At 40.8% G+C, this 20,072-nt stretch overlaps 1 protein-coding gene across 3 annotated transcripts in view; it reads right to left on the minus strand.

The window, feature by feature from the left end:
* Positions 1-11,485, minus strand: part of LOC138064680 (sorting nexin-2) — a 34,241-nt gene extending 22,756 nt beyond the window's left edge. Inside the window, exons 1-2 of one of the 3 annotated variants that reach the window (XM_068928384.1) lie at positions 11,322-11,485; positions 2,520-2,637 (exon numbers count right to left, since the gene is read on the minus strand). In XM_068928384.1, the coding sequence (XP_068784485.1) occupies positions 2,520-2,637; positions 11,322-11,429 (226 nt within the window). In that variant the 5' untranslated portion in view covers positions 11,430-11,485. The remainder of the gene's footprint in view (positions 1-2,519; positions 2,638-11,321) is intronic. The other 2 variants (XM_068928385.1, XM_068928387.1) reach the window with 2 other exon arrangements.
* Between the last annotated feature and the right edge of the window lie 8,587 nt (positions 11,486-20,072).

The raw sequence follows: 20,072 nt of genomic DNA on the forward strand, positions 1-20,072 counted from the left end.
GGAAGCGCACATTAGATTCTGCTTCTGAGAAAAGGCATGCTGACAGTGACCCAAAGGTAGAACTTCATCACCAGGATAGCGCTGCACTACACAAACTTCCTGCTTAGAACGGGATACTGTGAAAGATGTCATGTTTCTGCACGTTATCTTGGACTGTTTTTCCCATTGGAGAGATTGTACTAGCCTTAGTCTGTACATATAATGACCTTCTAAAAACCCCTTTCAATTGCATTAGACCTGCAGGATTATATACGCTTTCAACTGAATGCTGCTTGCCTTTAAGAGAACGTCTTCCATAGCAAAACCCAAACTCACTAAATCTGTTTGGGAAGCATGTTTTCTCGCAGCATTCATTTCAGTTGCAACAATCTGGCTGCTAACGTTTGTTACTTCTGTCTGGATCCCATCAATATATGCTCCAGGCACCTTTGTTCTTAATTTAATATTTTCCAGCCAAAGGAGAATTGGCTTTCCTGAAATATCCATTCCAGATGGTCCTACGGCTACAAAAAGCTGCCTTTACATACTGAAGCTATATAACCAAATTAATAGTACAAGGAAGGTTCATTTCTAAAGTGCTCCCCATCTTTGTGGGTCATAAGGTCAGGAAATAAATACAAAACGACTAGGATTATTGCTGAATTGTTTATTCCTTACTTCTCTTCAGTCTGTTCCAGAGAGTTAATAAACTAATTAACACATTCTAACAGTACCATAATATCAGATATAGTTGAAAACTAAGGTAATGCACATTATGTGTGTATATATATGTGCATACATACATATATATACACACACACACCCCTAACTACATAAAATAACACAGAACCAAATGCTACAAAGTTCAATATCAAATGATTACATCAGAGAATCCACAAAGATGAGACTAGGACTGTATTCAAAACAAGTTGTCAACTGACTCACTCAATGAGTAGTAATAAAGGTAACTGTTAGTACTGGAAAAAAGTGTTTAGAGCCATCTTTTGATATATATAACGTATTCTAAACATTACACCTCCTTCGTTGAACAGTAAGTGCTTCTACACCTGTAACTGTGACAGGAATCATTGTTCATGTTAAGGGACTGGAGCATCTCTCATACAAGGAGAGGCTGAGAGAGCTGGAACGGTTCAGCCTGAAGAACAGAAGGCCCCAGGGGGAATCTCGTCAATGTGTAAAAGTATCTGACAGGAGGGTGCAAAGAGAACAGGGCCAGACTCTTAGTGGCAGCCACTGACAGGACAAGAGGCAACCAGCACAAACTGAAACACAGGAAATTCCACTGGAACACAAGAAAAACCTTCTCAACTGCAAAGGTGATTGAACGCTGGCACAAACTGCCCAGAGAGGCTGCGAAGTCTCCATCCTTGGAGATATTCATAACCCGACTGGACACAGTCCTGGGCAACCTGCCCTGGATGACCCTGCTTGACCAGAGGGGTCGGATCAGATGATCTCCAGAGGTCCCTGCCAAACCCAGCTGTTATGTGATCCTGTGACTATTCTGCGAAAAACAGGCTGTAGAAAATAAACAAAGTAGTGACTAATTGATCAACGATTAGAAATAAGTGTTGTTTATTGACTACTAATCAGAAGTTTCATACATCTTTCTCCAAAACATCCAGTACTGTCAAACGTTAAGAGATAGAATTTTACACTAGTGAAATGATGGAACTGATCTCATAGGCCAGTTTCTCACTTAAGAGGAAAATTCAGTACAAAGTACTTCAGAAAATGTATTTTTATTTTTCTATCAAATAATCTTCTCAAAGTGTCATTCATTCAGCATGCAAGTCACGATAACTCTTAAAAGGTCTGCTACAAAAATGATTTTTGTCATGAGCGCGATGGAAGTGTTTCCTCCTGAGACAAAACACAAACTCACTGCAGAACTCAGTTTTTAAACTTACTATTGAAAGCTAAGCAAAACTCATCTATCCCTAAAAGGGAGTCACGTAATGCTTTATTTTCAGTAATGAGCAAGATTAAGTCTTCTGCTTTACGAGCGCGCAATAAAAAGGCCACACTCAAACAGTTTGACAATAATAAACAATAGTTGTACATGTTAATAATGGCAGAACAAATGACTGTGGGCAAGGAAGAACCTCGGCTGTTTTCCCTTTGTAGTATGTTACTTCTCTTGCAAATTTGCAAGTTCATGAATTTGACATTACACTGCAGAAGATCATAGAACTTTAAATAGGTGATGGCTAAACCCAACAGGGAATGATTTGCAAAAGCTAGTGATACTCCTAATACTCAAAGGAAAACCTTCAGTGAACTTTCCAGAAAATGTAACCGCAGATTAAGCGATGGTTAAAATGTACTACAATATTGAATTGTGAAAATTTAAAACCGGAGTTTCCATTTTTAAGGGTAATGCTTCCATTTCCTTACAGCTAAGAAAATGACCTTTTACGGCATAAAACGCTTTCCCCCTCCTCCTTGCAAAAGCACGCTCCTTTATGTCTAAGGGGAAAAGAATCTGTTTGTACAGATTAAAAGAAAAGAGCAGTTACCAGCAAAGAGGTCTTCTCTATCATCATCTAGCATGATTTCAGCTGGCTTTGGACCATTAGAATTTGTGCTGAGGTCTTCTGCAGGAAGACTTGCTGGCTCTGGAGAGGAAGGACTTGACTGTTAAAAAAAAAGAGGTGGAATAATAAGCAGAGAACCAGTTGCCATGTGTCTGTATATAAGAATTATTGCAACAAACAGTCTTTCATTGCAAAGAAACAAAGTGAGATGTACAGAAAGGAAACCCTGTCAGCTATTTCCATTTCCTACTCCTAGTGGGATAACAATGAACAAAGGATATGAGTTAGTCAGTCAACAACTCTTTTCATTCCTTTGTCACAGGAAAAAAAAGTTACCCGCTTCCTCAAGTATAATTAGCATGAAACAAAAACTGCTACAGAAATATCTAGAATATGTTTATTAGTCTTTCTGAGTGCAGTCTGATTATTAAGTTCCCTTTGGAAAGGCTTATATTTAGATTTGTAGTAATTTTTTTCTATGTACAAAAACAGTCCAGAGTGTTCCACAGCAGTCTTTCAGAGATTAAGAAAACAAGTCGATTGCGTTCAAAGAACAATCCAAGGCTGCCTGCAGCCACAAGAAATTTTGGAGTTAGAAAGCAGGCTGCCCCAAAATTACTTGGATAGTATCTTTGCAACAGCTCAAAGTTGGGGATTATTGCCACAGAGGGTCACACTGTACCGAAATACAAGCTGGGCTCACCACAAATTCCGGTCTTTTAATTCACTGAAGGCTAGCATGTCCTGTGAAAAGCGAAATATTTGAAGACACTCAGGGTACTGAATGTATAGCTTTAAAAAAAAACAAAACAAAACACACATCTAATTGAAGATCAGTGCTTCAGTAAGCAAGTCCTTGTCGATTCTGCGTCAACTCTGGTTATTTCAGAGTAATTCAAAATTCGTGAGACTCATTTCCCACAACTTCACCAAAGTAGCTAGCTAAGGAATTTTCAACAAGAGCATATTTATGAAAAAACAAATCTGCATTTTAGAAGGGACATCTGTAAATCGAGAGTCACTACTGACTTCCTATTTTTGGCAGAAAATTGTCATAATTTAAGGTTAGAAACAGAACGTGAGAGGGGCCAGTTCAAAAAAAGTCATGGGCTACAGAAGAAAAAAGGCTGAAAAATGCTGAAGAGCCCCTGAAAAATTCTGTCCAGACTCCATACTGCACGTTCATGAATACAGCACAGAAAACAGCCCTAAGAGGGAGGCCTCTTCATATTGGCCTTGCCAAGAACAGCGCATCTTCTGGCAGGAAGCACAGCAGGGCTGCTGTACTTGAAGCAAGGTCACGGACTGACCGTCAATCCAGATCTCAGTTACCTGAAATCCCAGTCAGAGGAAGTAAGCAAGGAGCAGTAACGATTCTGCCAGATACAATGAGATACAGCACAAAACAGTTTTTCACAGGACATATAAAATTAAAACTCTCTCAGCCTGGAAAGGTATTAGTTGAACTAAGTCTTTCCCTGCTGAAGGGACAAGGAAGCTAAAAGTGGATACAAGAATACTGGAAAATCTGTATTCCGATAAACTTAAACCAGATTAAGGTTGCAACAAGGAAACACTCCATACAAACAACAGATAACGAGGTTATACCCCATTCCATTTCCTCAAGACCGCCACTCTCCGAAAAACCCAGATACAACATTGGGAAACCAATAAAAGTTACGAGCCACAAAAGGTAGTGGCCACTCAAGTTGCTTGTTGGATTGTACCCTAGAACTTGCAAAAAAAAAAGTCAGAGCAGAAACGCTAGACAACTATATGTAGGTAGCAGAGTTTATAAGCTTACAATCAACAGATCTACTGAGCAGATGAATGCTTCTCATATTACACTAAATCAATGCCTAAACGATCCTACAGCAAAAAGAGTCCAATGAAGTTTGCTCATTCTGTGAAGTATGATTTCAAGCTGTATCACAAGACTTGCAACTAATTTAGAAAAATGAAATAGGAAATTTAAAAAAACCACACACACGCACCACTTATCATTTGTAGAAGAATGAAGCATGGCAACATAGACAGTACGTGTCACATGTAAAGGTCAACAGCTTAAAGTGATTTGAGAACTCAGGAAGCAGCACATTCCAGAAGAAAAGGGTCCATCTTTCTGCACAGAGCTTTGAATTCAATATTTTGTACTTCAATTGGAATAGTAGGGCATTAGAAAACTTATCTCCCTGAGAAACTCAAGTAGTTTAAAATTTTAATCAACAAAAGCAGCTCTTAAAACACTATAGATCACTTACTCAGAATCAGTTTTGCTGCTCAGCTTTGGCAACAACCTACTTCCATCCCGATAGATACGGGTTTGGGTAGGTAGCAAGCACCCCACAATAACGCAGACTGAGGACGACATACAGTTCACGCTTGTCGACTTCACCTCCGTGAGGAATAGCTGTAACACAGCCAGGCACAGGGAATAAAAGCCTTCCCAGACACTTGCTACACACAGCAGACGGCTTTCAGCTTTATCCCTTAGTTGTGCTCTTGATTAATGAATGGTGGAGAAGAGCCCTGGAAGAGCACTCTCATCTTCAAGCTATGCCCCCAATCTATCTCCTCGGTTTTAGCCAAGGTAGCTATCTTGTTTATTGATGTTCACTTTCGATTATACCTGGGTTCCAGTCACAAAAAAGAAACCCTACCAGACACAAGATTCACCCTGCACTCTTAAACCTGATCCACATATGCCATAATAATAATAAGCAGCAGCAGTATTTATGTGCCTAAATCAACAAGTTCACCAGAGGATCTAAAGCAGGCCAATACCAAGACATTCCCACTCTGAAGGAAGGAACAGAGGCTTCCTAGAAAAGACATATATATATATATATGGAAAGACGCTACCAAGTGTTGGTAGGATTACAGATCATTTCCTGTTACTAAATTGGGAAAGATTCTGTCCGTGGCACTACTCGAGAAAACCAGGCATTCTGTGCTAGACATGAGGCTTCACAGCTTTAGCTAGAGTGTCAGTTACAAGGGACTTTCACAGTATTTCATATACCTGGTTCCAATGAAGTGAAACTAGAGAACATTCACAAAACAAGACGCAAACGAACAAACCTTAGGGGCACCTCAAAGTTCATGAAACATAGTTGTTGCACGAACAAGCTTTAACTAGTTCACAAGGCACGAGGTGCAGAGGTGACACACTCAGGCAGATTTCCAGTGAAACAGATACCCTGCCTATCTGTTACCTACTATATAAATACATAATAAATTTATACTTGTTATATACCCTCAGGTTCTGCTATTATGAAGAGCAGATATTAAAGTTTTGTTTTGTGGATGATTTACAGACCAAATGTCTTTCCTTTAAAATGCATTTTCAGCTGAATAAGGTATTTCCTGCACTACTAAATCTTTCAGTGGCACTTTGGCATCTTTTAACAGCTGCCATTCCCACATAAATTAAAGATGGGAATAAATATCTTCACGTTCAGTTGGGACTTCCTTTGTATGAAAAGGACAACAAAATTAATTTTTTAAAGTAATTAGAACTTGTGTCAGAGTGCATAACTATCTAAAACGCTTCTTAAAAATGATTCATGGCCTGAACAGTTACTGTAACTTTGAACACAACTTCTTTTTGAGTTTTGCAACAAAGCTTAGTTGTCTGTCTTCAAAACAGACAGCTGTTCTGAGTGAACTAGGAAGACACAGAAAGCCACCCTCCTGAGCATATCAGAAACTGGTGTCAGTAATTCCCAATTCTTTGATTATTTTATATGATCAGTGGATCGCAGAGCGCTGTTCAGCCTCCCCAATAAAAAGGCCACCCGTACAGGCATTAACACGTTAAGTTATTCCAGCTACGTTCCAGTGCACGTGCAAGCTAAAGAGTCCCCCAGTTTTGCTCCTTTATCTCTGTGAAGGAGAGCTAATCCATCTACAAAAGCAGAGCAGCTCAGAGCACCTAACAGAAACAAGGCAGTGAAAATCTGACTATCACACAAGAAACGGAGGGAGACCAACCACGAAAAAATAACCTCAGGGCCTAGCCAGCCACATGCACGGGACAGCTGTTTAGAATATTTCAATTTATTTGACCCCAAGGATTCACAAAAAGTCACGAACCTGTCCATTCCTTGAAAGGTACATGCTTACAAAGCCTCCAAGAAACTCCTGAGCAGGAAGTGAGCCAGGGGAAGCATCCAACCGAGACACCCAACGGTCAGCATATTCACACATGCCAGACACTCGGGATCCGGCTCTACTTGTTTTCCAGAAAACGAGTTACTGAACACACATGCGAGGACTATGGGCCCGTTCCAGTCTGCACCAGCACTAACAAGAGCTCACTTTTCCCACTTTTATTGTGCATTACATTTGGTGTCAAGAACTGAGTATTTTAATAGCATTGACGTATAAAGGCACAAGAACGAGTCCATACACCTTTTGTTGGCTGAAATAATAGCCCTAGCTGTTTGGGCATCATCCCCTCTCTTAATAGCACAGCTCCCCTGCCCCAGCCAGTTCAACTACATGTCTGAACAGCTCCCTAGCCTCTTCTGGTCAGGATGCAGTAGGCTGAAGAAAGCATGCTATCCTAGCTACCTGCGCTAACCTGGCTCATTTTGACTGAAACAGGGTACAAAGGCCCACAAACTGCTGCTTGGGCAGAGAGAATAGGGCTTCAATAGTAAAACAGAAACCTTTTCACCAAAAGGTAGGAGGACAAGCAATCTCAACAGGACCAATTACTTTATTTTTCCCTTACTGCCTGGATTTAACACTGAAGACAGGGATGCATGCTTCCACCAGAATTACACCAATTAATCACGGATATAGACCTAGTTTTCTGCAAAGTTTTAATACAGTGCCCAAAGACTTAATGTTTCAATCCCAGAAGTTCTGACAGGGTCATTAACGCTTCTCCTATAACTTTCAATTTCCATGTTAAAATTGATTTAGATACCTATAAAGACATCTGGACTTCTATAACGGTCTATCTAATGTCTTGGCTTCTGTGCACAAAATGAGATTATATTTTAGCCACCCATAGGTCAATGACATAAGCTGTTATACTTGCAATGAGATTATATACACACCCTGCCCTAAATGACAGTCCCTGATAAATTACCACATCTATTGCTTACTCATTGTTTTCAAGTGCCTCCATATCTTCTTCCACTAGGGAAAAAAAAAAAAATCAAGAGTATAAAACCACTGGAAATGAGTAGGTGGCAGCTTAGCTGTACGTTCACAAGGCACCTGCTTTACAGAAGAGGGAGACACGAAATAATGAAACCCATAAGGAGTATTTAGGGAAAGATGAAGTAAAAAGTGGCACAACAGAGGCAACAGAAAAGCAAGGAAGGAGGTGGCAGAAAAACAGAGGCAAGAAAGTAGTAGGGAATGAAATAGATTGGGCAAGGAAGAAGGAAGAGAAGGATGTGATGAAACGAGAATAGCACTACACATCCTACTTTTCAGGAAAAGCTTAAACTATGCTTTTTTTCATACATGTTACAAAAAAGTGATTTTCACACAGCTGTTTGCTGTCTCTTCTAATAGTGGCAAAGGACACAGATAGCAAAGTAGCAATCTGTTGACAAAAACCTTGTATTATGAGAAGACTCATCTCCTGTTCCATAGATAACTTCTTGTTCCCTCCATCTTGGATTTTTTTTAAAAAAACACCTGAAAACTTAGCAATTACATAAGTCCATGGAAGATTAATAATATTATATGCTACTTACAGCTCAGGAAGTCCTTGAACTACAAAACGCCGGTAGCTGGGAGAACAACCCCTGTGAGTACTAGTTCATACATATAATCATCAGTAAAAGCCTTCACATGGCATCTACTGTTGACTGCTGTTGTGAACAAGATCTGGGCCTAGAGAGATTATTTGTCTGACCAAGCCTGGCTGTTCTTACCTATGAAAGCAAGCGCGGCAATTGGCAAAGATCACTCTGGGACCACAAATTTAAGGGAGGTATTCTACAAGACATTACAATACAACTGACACAATGAAAACCTGAGAAGCATTCTACTACTTTTAGGCGCTGCAGGTATTTGAAGAAGAAATCAGCACCCTGCTAGCTCAGAGGAGCTACTCCACATGCCGAGTTTTCAAAGACTATATTCTCAGAAGGGGAAGGTCCAGTTGTCCCCATCCCTGGGAACTTTACATTCTCAGAACTCCTTCCCACTGCATCTCAGAAATTCCAGATGTTACAGGGAAGAGCACCAAATTTTAACATTTCATATTCTAGAATTAATTCAAGACATTAGCTTTTAGTATGTGCACAAAGAAAGCTAAAGCTCCAGCTTCTTTCTCTTCACATGCAGAGAATTCAGCTTGAAATAAGTAACAGTCTTGTCATATTTAAAGACGAGCATCTGAAGTAAGTGAGCCTTCCTTATACATCATATTTAAATATTTCATTTATTTTCATTGTTCACAATATCCATGAAATTTATGTTTTGTTGGAACAAACTTAGAGGGAATGGTATTTGTTTTATAAAGGGAGACCTTGTTAACATTGAAGCTATTTGGAAGAACTATTAGCAGTCTTATAGCTTTTCCAGTGCTTTGCCAGGTAAGAAAGGAACAGCATGTCTTTTGCAAAGTGCAAAGAAAATGAAAGCAAGGAAAAAAAAATGGGAGATGAGGAAACAAGAGCAGAATTTAATCACACAAAAAGCAAAGGAACAGCTCCAAGTCCAAAGCAGTCAGGAACCCTTTCAAAAGTACCATAAGCTTCACAAAAGTTGGCTTTGGACCTCACCGTCTTCTGCCATGCCCTCCTCTCTTGTCAGCTAACATACGTACTCAACTATAAGGAACACAGTCTACTCTGTTTTTATTTTAATAGAGCTTCAACTGCTATTTCGAAACAGGTACTTCATGAATATTTATAGGACTACAAGAACACTTAAATACAGAATTAGGCCCACACCATGACACTCATTCTTCTCTGGACTAAGGTGCCCAGTGAACTTAAGTACAGTACACTTAAGTTAAACAATCTAGCTTCAAGCTACAGAGAAGTTCAAACTTGATTCTCGTGATCTCTTCCTTCCAAATTTCCTAGAAATTCAAAAGAGCAAGGCTCTTTCCTAATCCATTGATTAGAAGTCAGGAAAAAGCTTTATTGACAAAAGTTCTTCAGAGCTTCTCTTTAAACACAGTGGTTTTCCCTTTCTACTTTCTTCCAATTGTACCAACTACAAAAACAAAGCAGAACAGCACTGTCAACCAAACCACTTAATACACAGAAAGTGCATTTCTTTGCCCGTTTCTCCCGTTACAAAGTTGTCAGTAACTATTTTTAAAACATTAAGAGGAGGCTTTTTCATTGTTAGATTGCGGTTTAGGCAATAATCCTATCGTATGCTTTGATGTTTTAATTCTAAACCACATCAGGAAAGAAATTACTTAAGAAAAATTGCAGTAAAGCATAAGATTACAAAACAAGACTCCAATGATACACGCTATACCACACATAGCTGTACAAAGGTTTATTAAAGCAGTTGTCAACTGCAGGTTCATAAATCATATCATTTGTCATTCCATCACTGCATTTTTCCACAGATTTTTTTTCTAGCACTGAACAGAGTATGTATCTATAAAAAGAAGAAAAAATGTTTTAAGTGATTGCAGAGAAGGCAAGTGCCTTTAAAATACATTTAAGAGTCTCTTTATTTACTGACCTTTTTTTTGTTAAGGACAGGCAACAATCAGAGCAAAACAAAGAAACAGTCTGATCCTATTACTGTAAAGGTCAGGGACAGGAAACTCTTCAGGAAAAGAAGAACAGGAACAATTTTCTTTTTAAATGGATCACTGTGTACAAGGAGAACGAAGTTTTTCCAAAAGGGACTGCCATAGGTGAAACATGGCCACAACTTAGAAAGAAAAGCTCCCAGTTAAACGAACGCAAATATTTTCATAACTAGGAAGTACTTACACGTTCAGTCGTGGGTTCTTTTTTATTAGACACCTGACACAGAAAGCAGGAGTGGTTTCTAGATTTATTCAGTACAAGCTTTCAGATCTTTCAGAGTGATTTCTCCAAACAACTGCAGGTTTCACAGCTTCTTGCATGAATGCCTCTCTTTAGCTACCCATAATTACCACTTGTTTATGGAGAGAGTGATGCTACAGTTCCCCCAACAAAAAAACTACTCTGGGAAGGGAAAGTCCTAGCAGCTGTTCAACAGCAATATGCTGCTGCATGACTACAACTGAGCACTGCACTAACTGTGGCAGAAAAAGATTTGGGGAGAAACAAGTTGTTAGAAGTTTTGGCAAACTGAAAGGGGATGAAGCCTTAGACCAAACAAAGAAAATGAGTTATTACTCCACGACACGTCTAAGGGCAGATGGCCTAGTGAAGCTGGTGTCTTGCAGAGAGGGAAGGTGTAAGTATTTTTCACCCTAGCCGTGCAGAGGAAGGGATGACAGGGAAGAGCGGCTACCCGGCGAGACTTTTCCGGGTTTCTGCGGCAGGAGAAGGGCTGCGGGGGAAGGACCCGGCCCTGGCGGGACCGAGCGGCCCGGGGGGGGGGGGGAGGCGGGGGGGCAGGCGGCTCGCCCCGGCCGGAGCAGCGGGCCCAGGAGCCGCCGCCCACAGACGAGGCCCCGGGGCGGCGGGGCGCGGGAGGCCGGGCCGGGGGCCCCTACGGGGAGGACGGCGCGGGGCTCGGCGGCGAGGGCAGCCGCGGCGGGGGCCGGGGCAACGGCCGGGGCCCTGGCGGCGACAGGGTAAGGCAGGGTAGGGCGGAGCGGGGGCGGCCGGCGGGCCGGGCTCTCACCTCGAGGGTGGACACGGTACTGGTGAAGAGGTCCTCGCCGTCCTCCGGCTCCTCCAGCTCGGCGTGCCGCGCCTCCCCCAGCGGCGGGGGCTCCCGCTCGGCCGCCATCTTCCCTCCGGCCCGGGCCGCCAGCGCCGCCCCCACCGCGCTCACGTGACGCCCCGGCCCCGCCCAGCACGTGACTGTGACTGGAGGGGCCGGGCACCGGCTCGGGGGGAGGCGCGAGGGGGGGGCGGGGGGGAGCCTGCACGCGCGCGTGCCGCCGCCGCCACCGCCCCGCCCCCCTCCCGCCGACCGTTGGCGGGGGGGGGAAGGCAACGGGGATAAAACGGTTGGAAACGGTCGGTCGGTTTAATTTAAGGCCGGCAAAGTCCGCGTGCTGGCCCATCGCGAAGTCTGTGTCCCCAAAGGCTTGCCTTTCAGCAGTCCCTTGGCCGGTGTAAGGCTCGTTTTTCTGAGCAGCCTCATTTCTTTGAGCAGCCCAGCCCCGGCGCAGGTAGCCGGCCACCCCCTCCTCAGCCTGTCCTTCCCTGTTCCTCATCTAAATCATCGCCGGGCGTTTGGCGTCCTCTTCCTTGGGCCAGCAGTCGGTGAGGCGATTGCAAGGTCGACACACCACGACAGCCCTCTGAGGTCTATCTTGTATTTCAGATTTATTTTCTATCAGTCTTTGAATGAAGAACTTTTTTTTTCTATGAGCAGGCTCCATCCGTTCACGCTGGTTAAGATCAGATCTTTCTTAGGCACCGTGGAAAAGAAGTGTTATGTCCTGTTCTTGCAGAGCAGTCATTTAATCAGGAGCGGTAATAGTCACAATCACTGAAGTAGTATTTCTCACGTAAATGAAATATTTGCAGGCCCTCTCCCTAAGCTGCTATTTCTAAATTGCTTCTCTTCTCCTTGTGAACTAGTTCTCAAATTCTTAAATTCTTCCAAAAATTTAAGATATAATACTCATCTGAAAAAGATGAAGTCCAACATCAGTATTGTCTAGCTAGTGAGCATGAGCTAATACACCTATACCTAATCTGAACTGTTATTGTTGTTCCTGCTATACTGAAGGAAAGTTTTAAAAAGTATCTTTCGAGTTTCAGTTTGGTCAAAGTGCAGCTTTCATTCACTCAGCATGTTAGTGCTTTGCAAAGACTTTGTTAATATTTGCTGTACTGAAGTTAATTTCTAAACAGTGTCCCATGGAGGACAGGAAAAATGAGTCGTCTTCCACAGACTGTAAACTCTTTTGGGGCAAGAGCTGTGTCTCTCCAGTGTTCACATAGTGCCTAATAAAGACTAAAAGGAAAGGATCCAGTCATACCTATTATTTTCTTTCAGCCTCTTCCCAATCACAGAATGAGAAAGTCATGAAGATATACACAGAAATCCATGTTATCTTGCAAATGTGGAAATGCCTTCCGTAGTTTCATCTGTACTGCTGAGGCTTGAAATGTAAGAAATTGTTAGGGAGAGCTCTCTCTCCCCTAAGCGACGCTGACGGCTGAATGAGAGACAATGTCCTTCACTCCTCCTGCTGCCCTCCAGGAACAGATCTGGCCCCAGAGCTTAGCAGAATGGCTTTGAGCGAGGTCTTACAAATCTGCCACTTAAGACAGCTAAATTAATGCTGAAGTTTGGGAACTCTGAATTACCAATTGCAAATCACAAAGAAGTTACCTAATAAAGGAGATTTATGATGCTGAAAGTTCCAACAAAAGGGACAATGTATCTTCTTAGGCTAATAGATGTAGATGGATGAGAAACAGGGAAGCTTTGAGATATTTCCTCAGGTCTGAAAAAACTGTCCATTACTGTAATAAAAGATGTATCTTGAGACTTACGTTGTTACGATAACACTGCTACTGGAAGATCTAATACCTCGCTTGTCATTTATCAAGTTTGACAGCATTTTTTGGTGTCATGGGAATGGGACAATCTTCCAGCATGCCCATGTTTCCTTTTTCTTCACAAGCTAGGAATAGTAGTGAAGCTTAGGTTGTTCAGAGTAGATATGACATGAATTAAACTCTATTCACATTTTTCTTCTATTCCTAAACAGCCCATTGCTCTTCATATGTCTCTAAATAATTTTCAGAGCTCTTATAATTCAAAAAGAAGAAAAAGAAACTGAAAAAAAAAACCCTACTCCAAATAGGCAAACATTTTTCATGTAGAAGCGTAGTTCTCCAGCCTCTACTTTTTTTGTTGGTGGCGTTCTTACTGCCCTTCTCACTTTTTGTGGTATTCTTGTTTTGCTCTTCTGTTTCTGGAAGCTTCTCAAATAACTGGTACATGAACATTTTATCTAAAAATTATGGTTCAACCACTTCAGGAATAACTCTGTACTCTCTGACATATTTCCCCATAATTTTATTTGCTGTGCTCAGGAAGATCATATAATAGATATTATATTTTTAAATGCCTAGTAAGTGTACTCATCTAGCAGAGTACTTAGACGTTTAATGGTTTTCATCTGACTATAACAAACTAATATGAGGCTGACTAGTTTTCTGGTTTCATCAAAACTCACACCCATATCTTTAATGTTCATATGGCTAGACTATTAATCAGCTCTCTGAAATGCCCTGAAGTAGTCATCTGTCATGCCAATTGCGTATGCTACAGAAGCAGAATGAAGTGAAAAGCAGACAAGATTTCAATTGCAGTATTATTTTGTCAAAAGCATGTAAGGAGTTTAACTTCTCTGATTTCAAAGCAGAATTGTATTTATAGTTTATTTTTTACTTTACTTTTACTTACTCTACTTACTTTTTCTAATGCTTTTGAGATCTGTGACCATATCTAGGTGCCACAGAAATCCATTGCAGACGTTTTTATGACAAAGAGGATAAGGAATTAGTACAAAGGTAACTACAGGACCTGGATTTTTAGCAAACTGGGAGTCAGTCCAGAATAGTGTGGATTAGTAAAATCTGGATGGAAAAATAAACCAAAACAGAGAAAAGTAATCAGGGAAAAAAAGTGGGAAAGCATAAATTCTGAAGGAAAACTTAGGATGATAGCAAAAGTCAGTGACATATGAGATTGTGATGTGTTATCGCAAAAAACAAAGCCTCATGATAGCAATGTGGATGATAGTATATGTACCACACAACAGAAATGTAATAGATGTCAACTCTACCTCATACTACAAAGTCAGGATCTAAAGGAGAGGAGACAAGGCTACCAGGTACCCTAGTGGAAACTGCAGTCACCCCTTCCTTTGCACCCCGTAAATTCACCTCTGTAATAACTACGTGAAAAGAATATTGAGCTTGCAAAGTCAAGAACTAAAACAGTAGGAAATGCCAACACTAAGTTTATCCATGCAACTTTATTCAGCCCTTTGTGTATACAGTGTACCTGCTTTAATTACATGGTTACATATTAACTTTTCCACAGGAGCCTTCTTCCCAAGGAGCATTGATTGAACAGCTGTTGACTTTTTTTTTTCCTTATTATACAACATTTAGCTACATATTTTATTTACTGTATGCTGCTCCAGTCCTACTCTGAAGACAAAACGACTCATTTCCTCATAAGCTTTTCTCTGATGCTAATCACTATAGAATCTAAGAATTTCCCAAGCACTAATGAATTTATCTTCACAATATTCCTGTGGGGGTATGTTGCCCATTTTACAGGCAGTGAGCAGAGGCTGAGTGATTAAAACCAGAAGTAGTTACTAATTTGCATGCCCACCTTGAGGTAGCTAGGATTTGGCTTTTTCTAGAATACTTAACTTTGGAGCAGTCTTTTCACCTAAGCAGCCAGCCTCAATACGACAGTACTAGCCTTACCCACACTTCAAGACTTTTCTTCCTTTTTTTCTCTGTTCTCTCCCTTCTCTCATTTTGTCAGGTCTTCTTGACGGGCCTGGAGAGGAACTGAGAACCCTCAAAAAAAAGTGCTTTCCGGTTTTGGCCTACGGTCAGTACTTCCAAGCCAATAGCATCAACAACAGAAAACTTACGCTGTACCTCTCCTGCTCCTGTCTAGAGCATCTGCAGGCTCTGTGAGCCCACTTAGTCCACCCACTCAGAGGAGATGTGGAAGGGAAAAATGTGTTCTGCATAAACACTCTTGGGAGTTCTTGTGCACTAAAAAAACTCCTTTTATCATGCAGAAAGATTTCACTGAGGATTATAATCCTGTTACTTTCAAATAGCTTTACAGAGGACCAGCTATCAAGGTTATGTTTCAGTTGCCTAGTTCAGGCCACATTGCTGCTGAAGCATACAAATCGTCATAAGAATTTTTTTGGACATGGGCAAAATACCGTTTAGATGCAAAGTAAAGCTGACAAAGTTCTAAGCAGCTCGGATCAAGGTTTCATCATCAAATATATCAGACCCGTAGAACTGCTTATATATGGGAAACTTCTCTGAGTCCACCTTAGCACTGTACCAGTATAACAGCTGCTGAATATCACATCTCTTGGTAGCCTTTTTAGCCAACTGAAATACCAATAAAACTGAAAGAAACTCAAAGATTGTGGGGTGATAAGGAATTATACAAGTTTGAAGTTGGTCCCTGTAGTTTAGCTCCAGAGGGGACCACAGGAGGTCATCTAGTCCCATTGCTTGTAAACGTTTGTCAAGCCTTCTCTTAAGCACCTCCAATGATGAAGACCTTGCAACCTCTGCAGGCAATCTGTTTTTAGCGCTTTGCTATCTACCATCAGAAAATGTTTTTTCCTAACATCTAATCTCCATTGCTGCCCTTATATTTATACATCCCCGTATGACTTCGTAGCAGTAAGGCGCTGTTGGGACTCATGTTTAGTTTGTGATCATCTTCAGAACTGAGCCTGGCCTCATTCTGTACCTGTGGGGAAGGGCACTCTTTTTACCAAGGTTTACAATGTTTTACCAAGGGTAGCCTTGGTTTACTCAGACTTTAGGGTAAAATCACACATGTTCCCTACTGAAGTGTACCTTTCTTTTATCAGACACTTGCTCCAATCTCTTACGACCATTTTGAATTCTTCTGCTATGCTACAGCTGTTTGGTATCACTTGCAAATATAATATGTATTCTGCCCATTCTGTCATTAATGAGACTATTAAATCTTGTAAGACCTAGGATAGACCACTGTCAACTTTCATTCAGCACCTCCTTCTATTTAAATGGTAAATACTGATGAATAGTCTTGGGGTTTGTCTTCTAACCAGTTTTGTACCTACTCTACGCTAGATTAGTATGTAATACTTTATTATCTTGCTTACGAAAATGTCGTAACAGATAAATGTTTAAGGAATATTAAAGAAATATTTCCTCATGAAGAAATACTGCAAGAAAATAGCCAAGTCCAGTGAGGCAACAACCACAACTAGAACGCTCAGAATTAGAGTAGATGAATTGTAGAGATTTGATTTTTTCCATTTAGAAAATAGTAAAAAAGGAAAAATATGGTATTGCGTAGTGCCTCCGCTTGCATACAGCAACAAAGCTCTGCAGTGAGTCAGCCTTTCTAAGAAAAATTTAAAAGCACAAATATTTACAAAATCTGTGTATTTGACACATGCACCCACTCAACCAGTCAGCCAGATGAACATTAGACTTCAGATCATGATGACTTTCTATGAAACATATGTCATCTTTCCATAAAGGCATCTGACTATTTAAGTGCATACTTTACACAAAAATAATTTGTTCTGGCACCTTTATTTTATTCTTTGCCAGTGAGGGGTCAGGGTTTTTCATTTATTAGAGTCTAACATTTTTTGTTTATGTAAGTGAGAGAGAGCTCTTCTTTCACAAGCTGCGTGTTTCATCCACCTTTGCAGTAGCGTCAGGTACTGCCCTTAATCAATTAATGCAATGGGAATTTCTGTTCCCCAGTTCATTTAATGTTGCAGTAGATTAAAATGTAAAGTTCTAGGAGTATTAGCTGGGAAATTTTTTCCTGTTACAACAGTAAAATGATGTAGAAGAACTGTAAGCTTTTTCTGTCGTAATATGTACTAATGGCAGCTGAGAACTAAGCAAGAAACATTGGTTACTGTGATATGCATTCATCTACTGTCATGACTGTCTCTTCACTGTCGATACTTTACAAGAGGGAGAATCCCTTCCAGCAGAGATTTCTTTTCCTTTTGGCACTGCTAGCCTTTAATCTAAACCTGACATTTGCAACTTGGTGACACAGCACCCTCTTACATACCCAGACTTGCTCTGGGGCTTCATGCATCTGTTCACTGGTCACTGCCTCTTCTGATGCAAGAAAAGAAGGGGGCATGACATACAGCTAGTAAGCAGTCATGCTGAAAACAAATAAACACATGTTGTTCTTCATACAGCAAGTAGTAGGGCTGAGACATTCCTTGCCAAAGAGTGCCATGCATGCTAAAAGTTTTCCTAGGCCTGAAGGAAGTCTACACAAGTTCATAGAAGAAAAATCCTTTGAGGGCTACTGCGAGAAGCCATGCAGCTAAAATGTCCCAGGATGGCTGGAGGTAGGACAGTATTTGGGAGAAGTATCCTACATGCTTGCCTGAACCTTTTACCCCTCTCCAAGCATCTGCTCAAGGCCGCTGTTGGAGACACGTTACTGCTGGAGTGCACGTTACTGCTGCCTGACTGCTGAGCGGTTATTAGTTATTACGTAGTTATTAGTTCAGCTACAGCCCACTAAAAACTTTGGATTTTGTGACTACAAGCCAAAAGTATGTGACTGAGTCTGTTTCATACATTTCTATAATGTACAGCTGTTTCAACCTGCTTTCCTACTTCAGAAAATGTAAAGAAAACATGTAAAGTCTGCAGCTGGTCCCTTGTGAGGAATGAATGTTTGTAGCGATTTAATAATCAATTTTAACACATTTCATATATGATATTGACAATAAATCAGTAAAGTAAACATCTGTATTTTACTGTTCTCTAAATCATTAGGACTTTCATTAAGGAGGTAGAACCAGTAGAAGTGGTCAGTCTAATTAAAGATTCATATGAAGGCTTAGCTGCCGTCTTAGTGGTATTTCTGGCAGTCCATGTTATTTTAGTGCACATTCTTTGACGCTTTTTATATAGCTATCTGTTTATACTGATATATCAACTTATCTTCATTCCTTCATCCAAAACCAGATGGTACAAAAGTCCCTAAAAAAACTGAACAGCGGGGGGAAGGAGGCAGAAGCTTTGTCACAGAGAAGAATAAATGTGCAGTTGTTAGTCCCATCTCTGTGTGAAACATCAAAAGTTGCTATTTGAAAATCCTTCTATTCAGAGGTTAGCTATTATCTGATTTTTCCTTAATGGATTCCAAGTTTCCTCTGCTGTGGAGTAGTCTCTTACCATTTTCTTTTCCTCAAGTGGGAGCTGGGGTTAGAGGTGATTCTCTTTTTCTACAGCTAGTTTATGGTACCACAGCAATCTACCAGGCAATGCAGGAATTGCTCAGAAATGCCTCCTAACACCATCACTTTTGCATCAGGGGAGAATATAACATCACCATTTATTTGTATCTCATTTCTCCATGGAAAATTTAATCTAATGAGGACATTAGGGTAGAACCCTAATGAAAACAGTGTCAGGGGAAAAAAAATCCATTTTCAAGTGTCTGTTCTTAGGAGAAAAAAAAAATCACGTGCCAAAAGCACACACTTCATTTAAAAAAATCATGTAATCAGAGCTGCATCTCAATGTACATTTTTCAGCTAGCAATACTGTCTCCATCTAGCGTAGCACATAGTAAGATGAGAGCTCAAAATAGCGTTGTTTGCACTATCACTTGGTAGATGAAGAAGGTTTATATTGTCTCTCCTCTTTCAAAGAGACACAGTTCTGGAGCAAATCTCAGTTTAAAAGCTTTGAGGAAGGGATACAATATAAGGAAGGAATATAAGAAAGAATCTGAATGAAGAGCAAGTTATTTTCCATATGTCAGAACCTCAAGAATAATCATGGCAAAAGCCTGAAGGTAACGAAAATGGCAGCACAGAAAAAAATGAGTGACATGCAGCAAAAAATAGATGTAAACATCCCTCCGCCCCATCACCATGAACATAAGCCTTAGCAGTACTGTGTTGTTCTGCCAAGTCACGAGCCTTTGGAGGAAGCTATTTTTCCTGCTTACTTGCACAAAACACAGGCTGCGATACACGGGTACAGCAGCTTCCTCCCCTGCTGTGGGATCACAGTGGTGGTGGCTTTGCCATACCCTAAGGTGGCAGAGAGTTTTCAGTTGTTACCATAGAGACCAAACCAGGTTTTACTTACCCTTGGATTTTTCTAAAAGAAGCTCTACATTATTAAAACACTAAACAATATTGCTGGCTAATTAATCCATGTATGAATGTTCACAAAAAGCAAGCGTGAAATTTCAACTAGTTCTTGGGGGCAGATAAGGAGCAGAGTTTGTTACTCGTGATCATTCAAATGCTAGGAAAAATGTATTTCACGTGTTCCCATGAGTGAAAAGACGTTGAAGCTACTGCTATGGCTGTTGCCAAAAGGGTTTCTGAAGAGCTGGAGGTGGAGGGTGATGTTTATGGCGTCCAGCGGCTCCTCTGCTAGACTTACGCATATGCAGAAGAAAAGAGGTGTTGCCCCTGCTCTTAGATGGGTATTCAGTGCTTTAAAATACTTCCTCTCTGAGCTAGTTATGGGAGATTTGAAGTAATTTGCTTTGATTTAAAAGCAAAAGCTAAGCAAACAGAAATCTGATCTCTGACACTGTCATTGACATTTTAAGAATGCATATATCCAACACACAGCTCCAAAACCCTGCAGTTCAGCTCTCTATTAGCATTTCCAT

The sequence above is a fragment of the Struthio camelus genome, chromosome Z (assembly GCF_040807025.1).
Source record: "Struthio camelus isolate bStrCam1 chromosome Z, bStrCam1.hap1, whole genome shotgun sequence".
Classification (NCBI taxonomy): domain Eukaryota; kingdom Metazoa; phylum Chordata; class Aves; order Struthioniformes; family Struthionidae; genus Struthio; species Struthio camelus.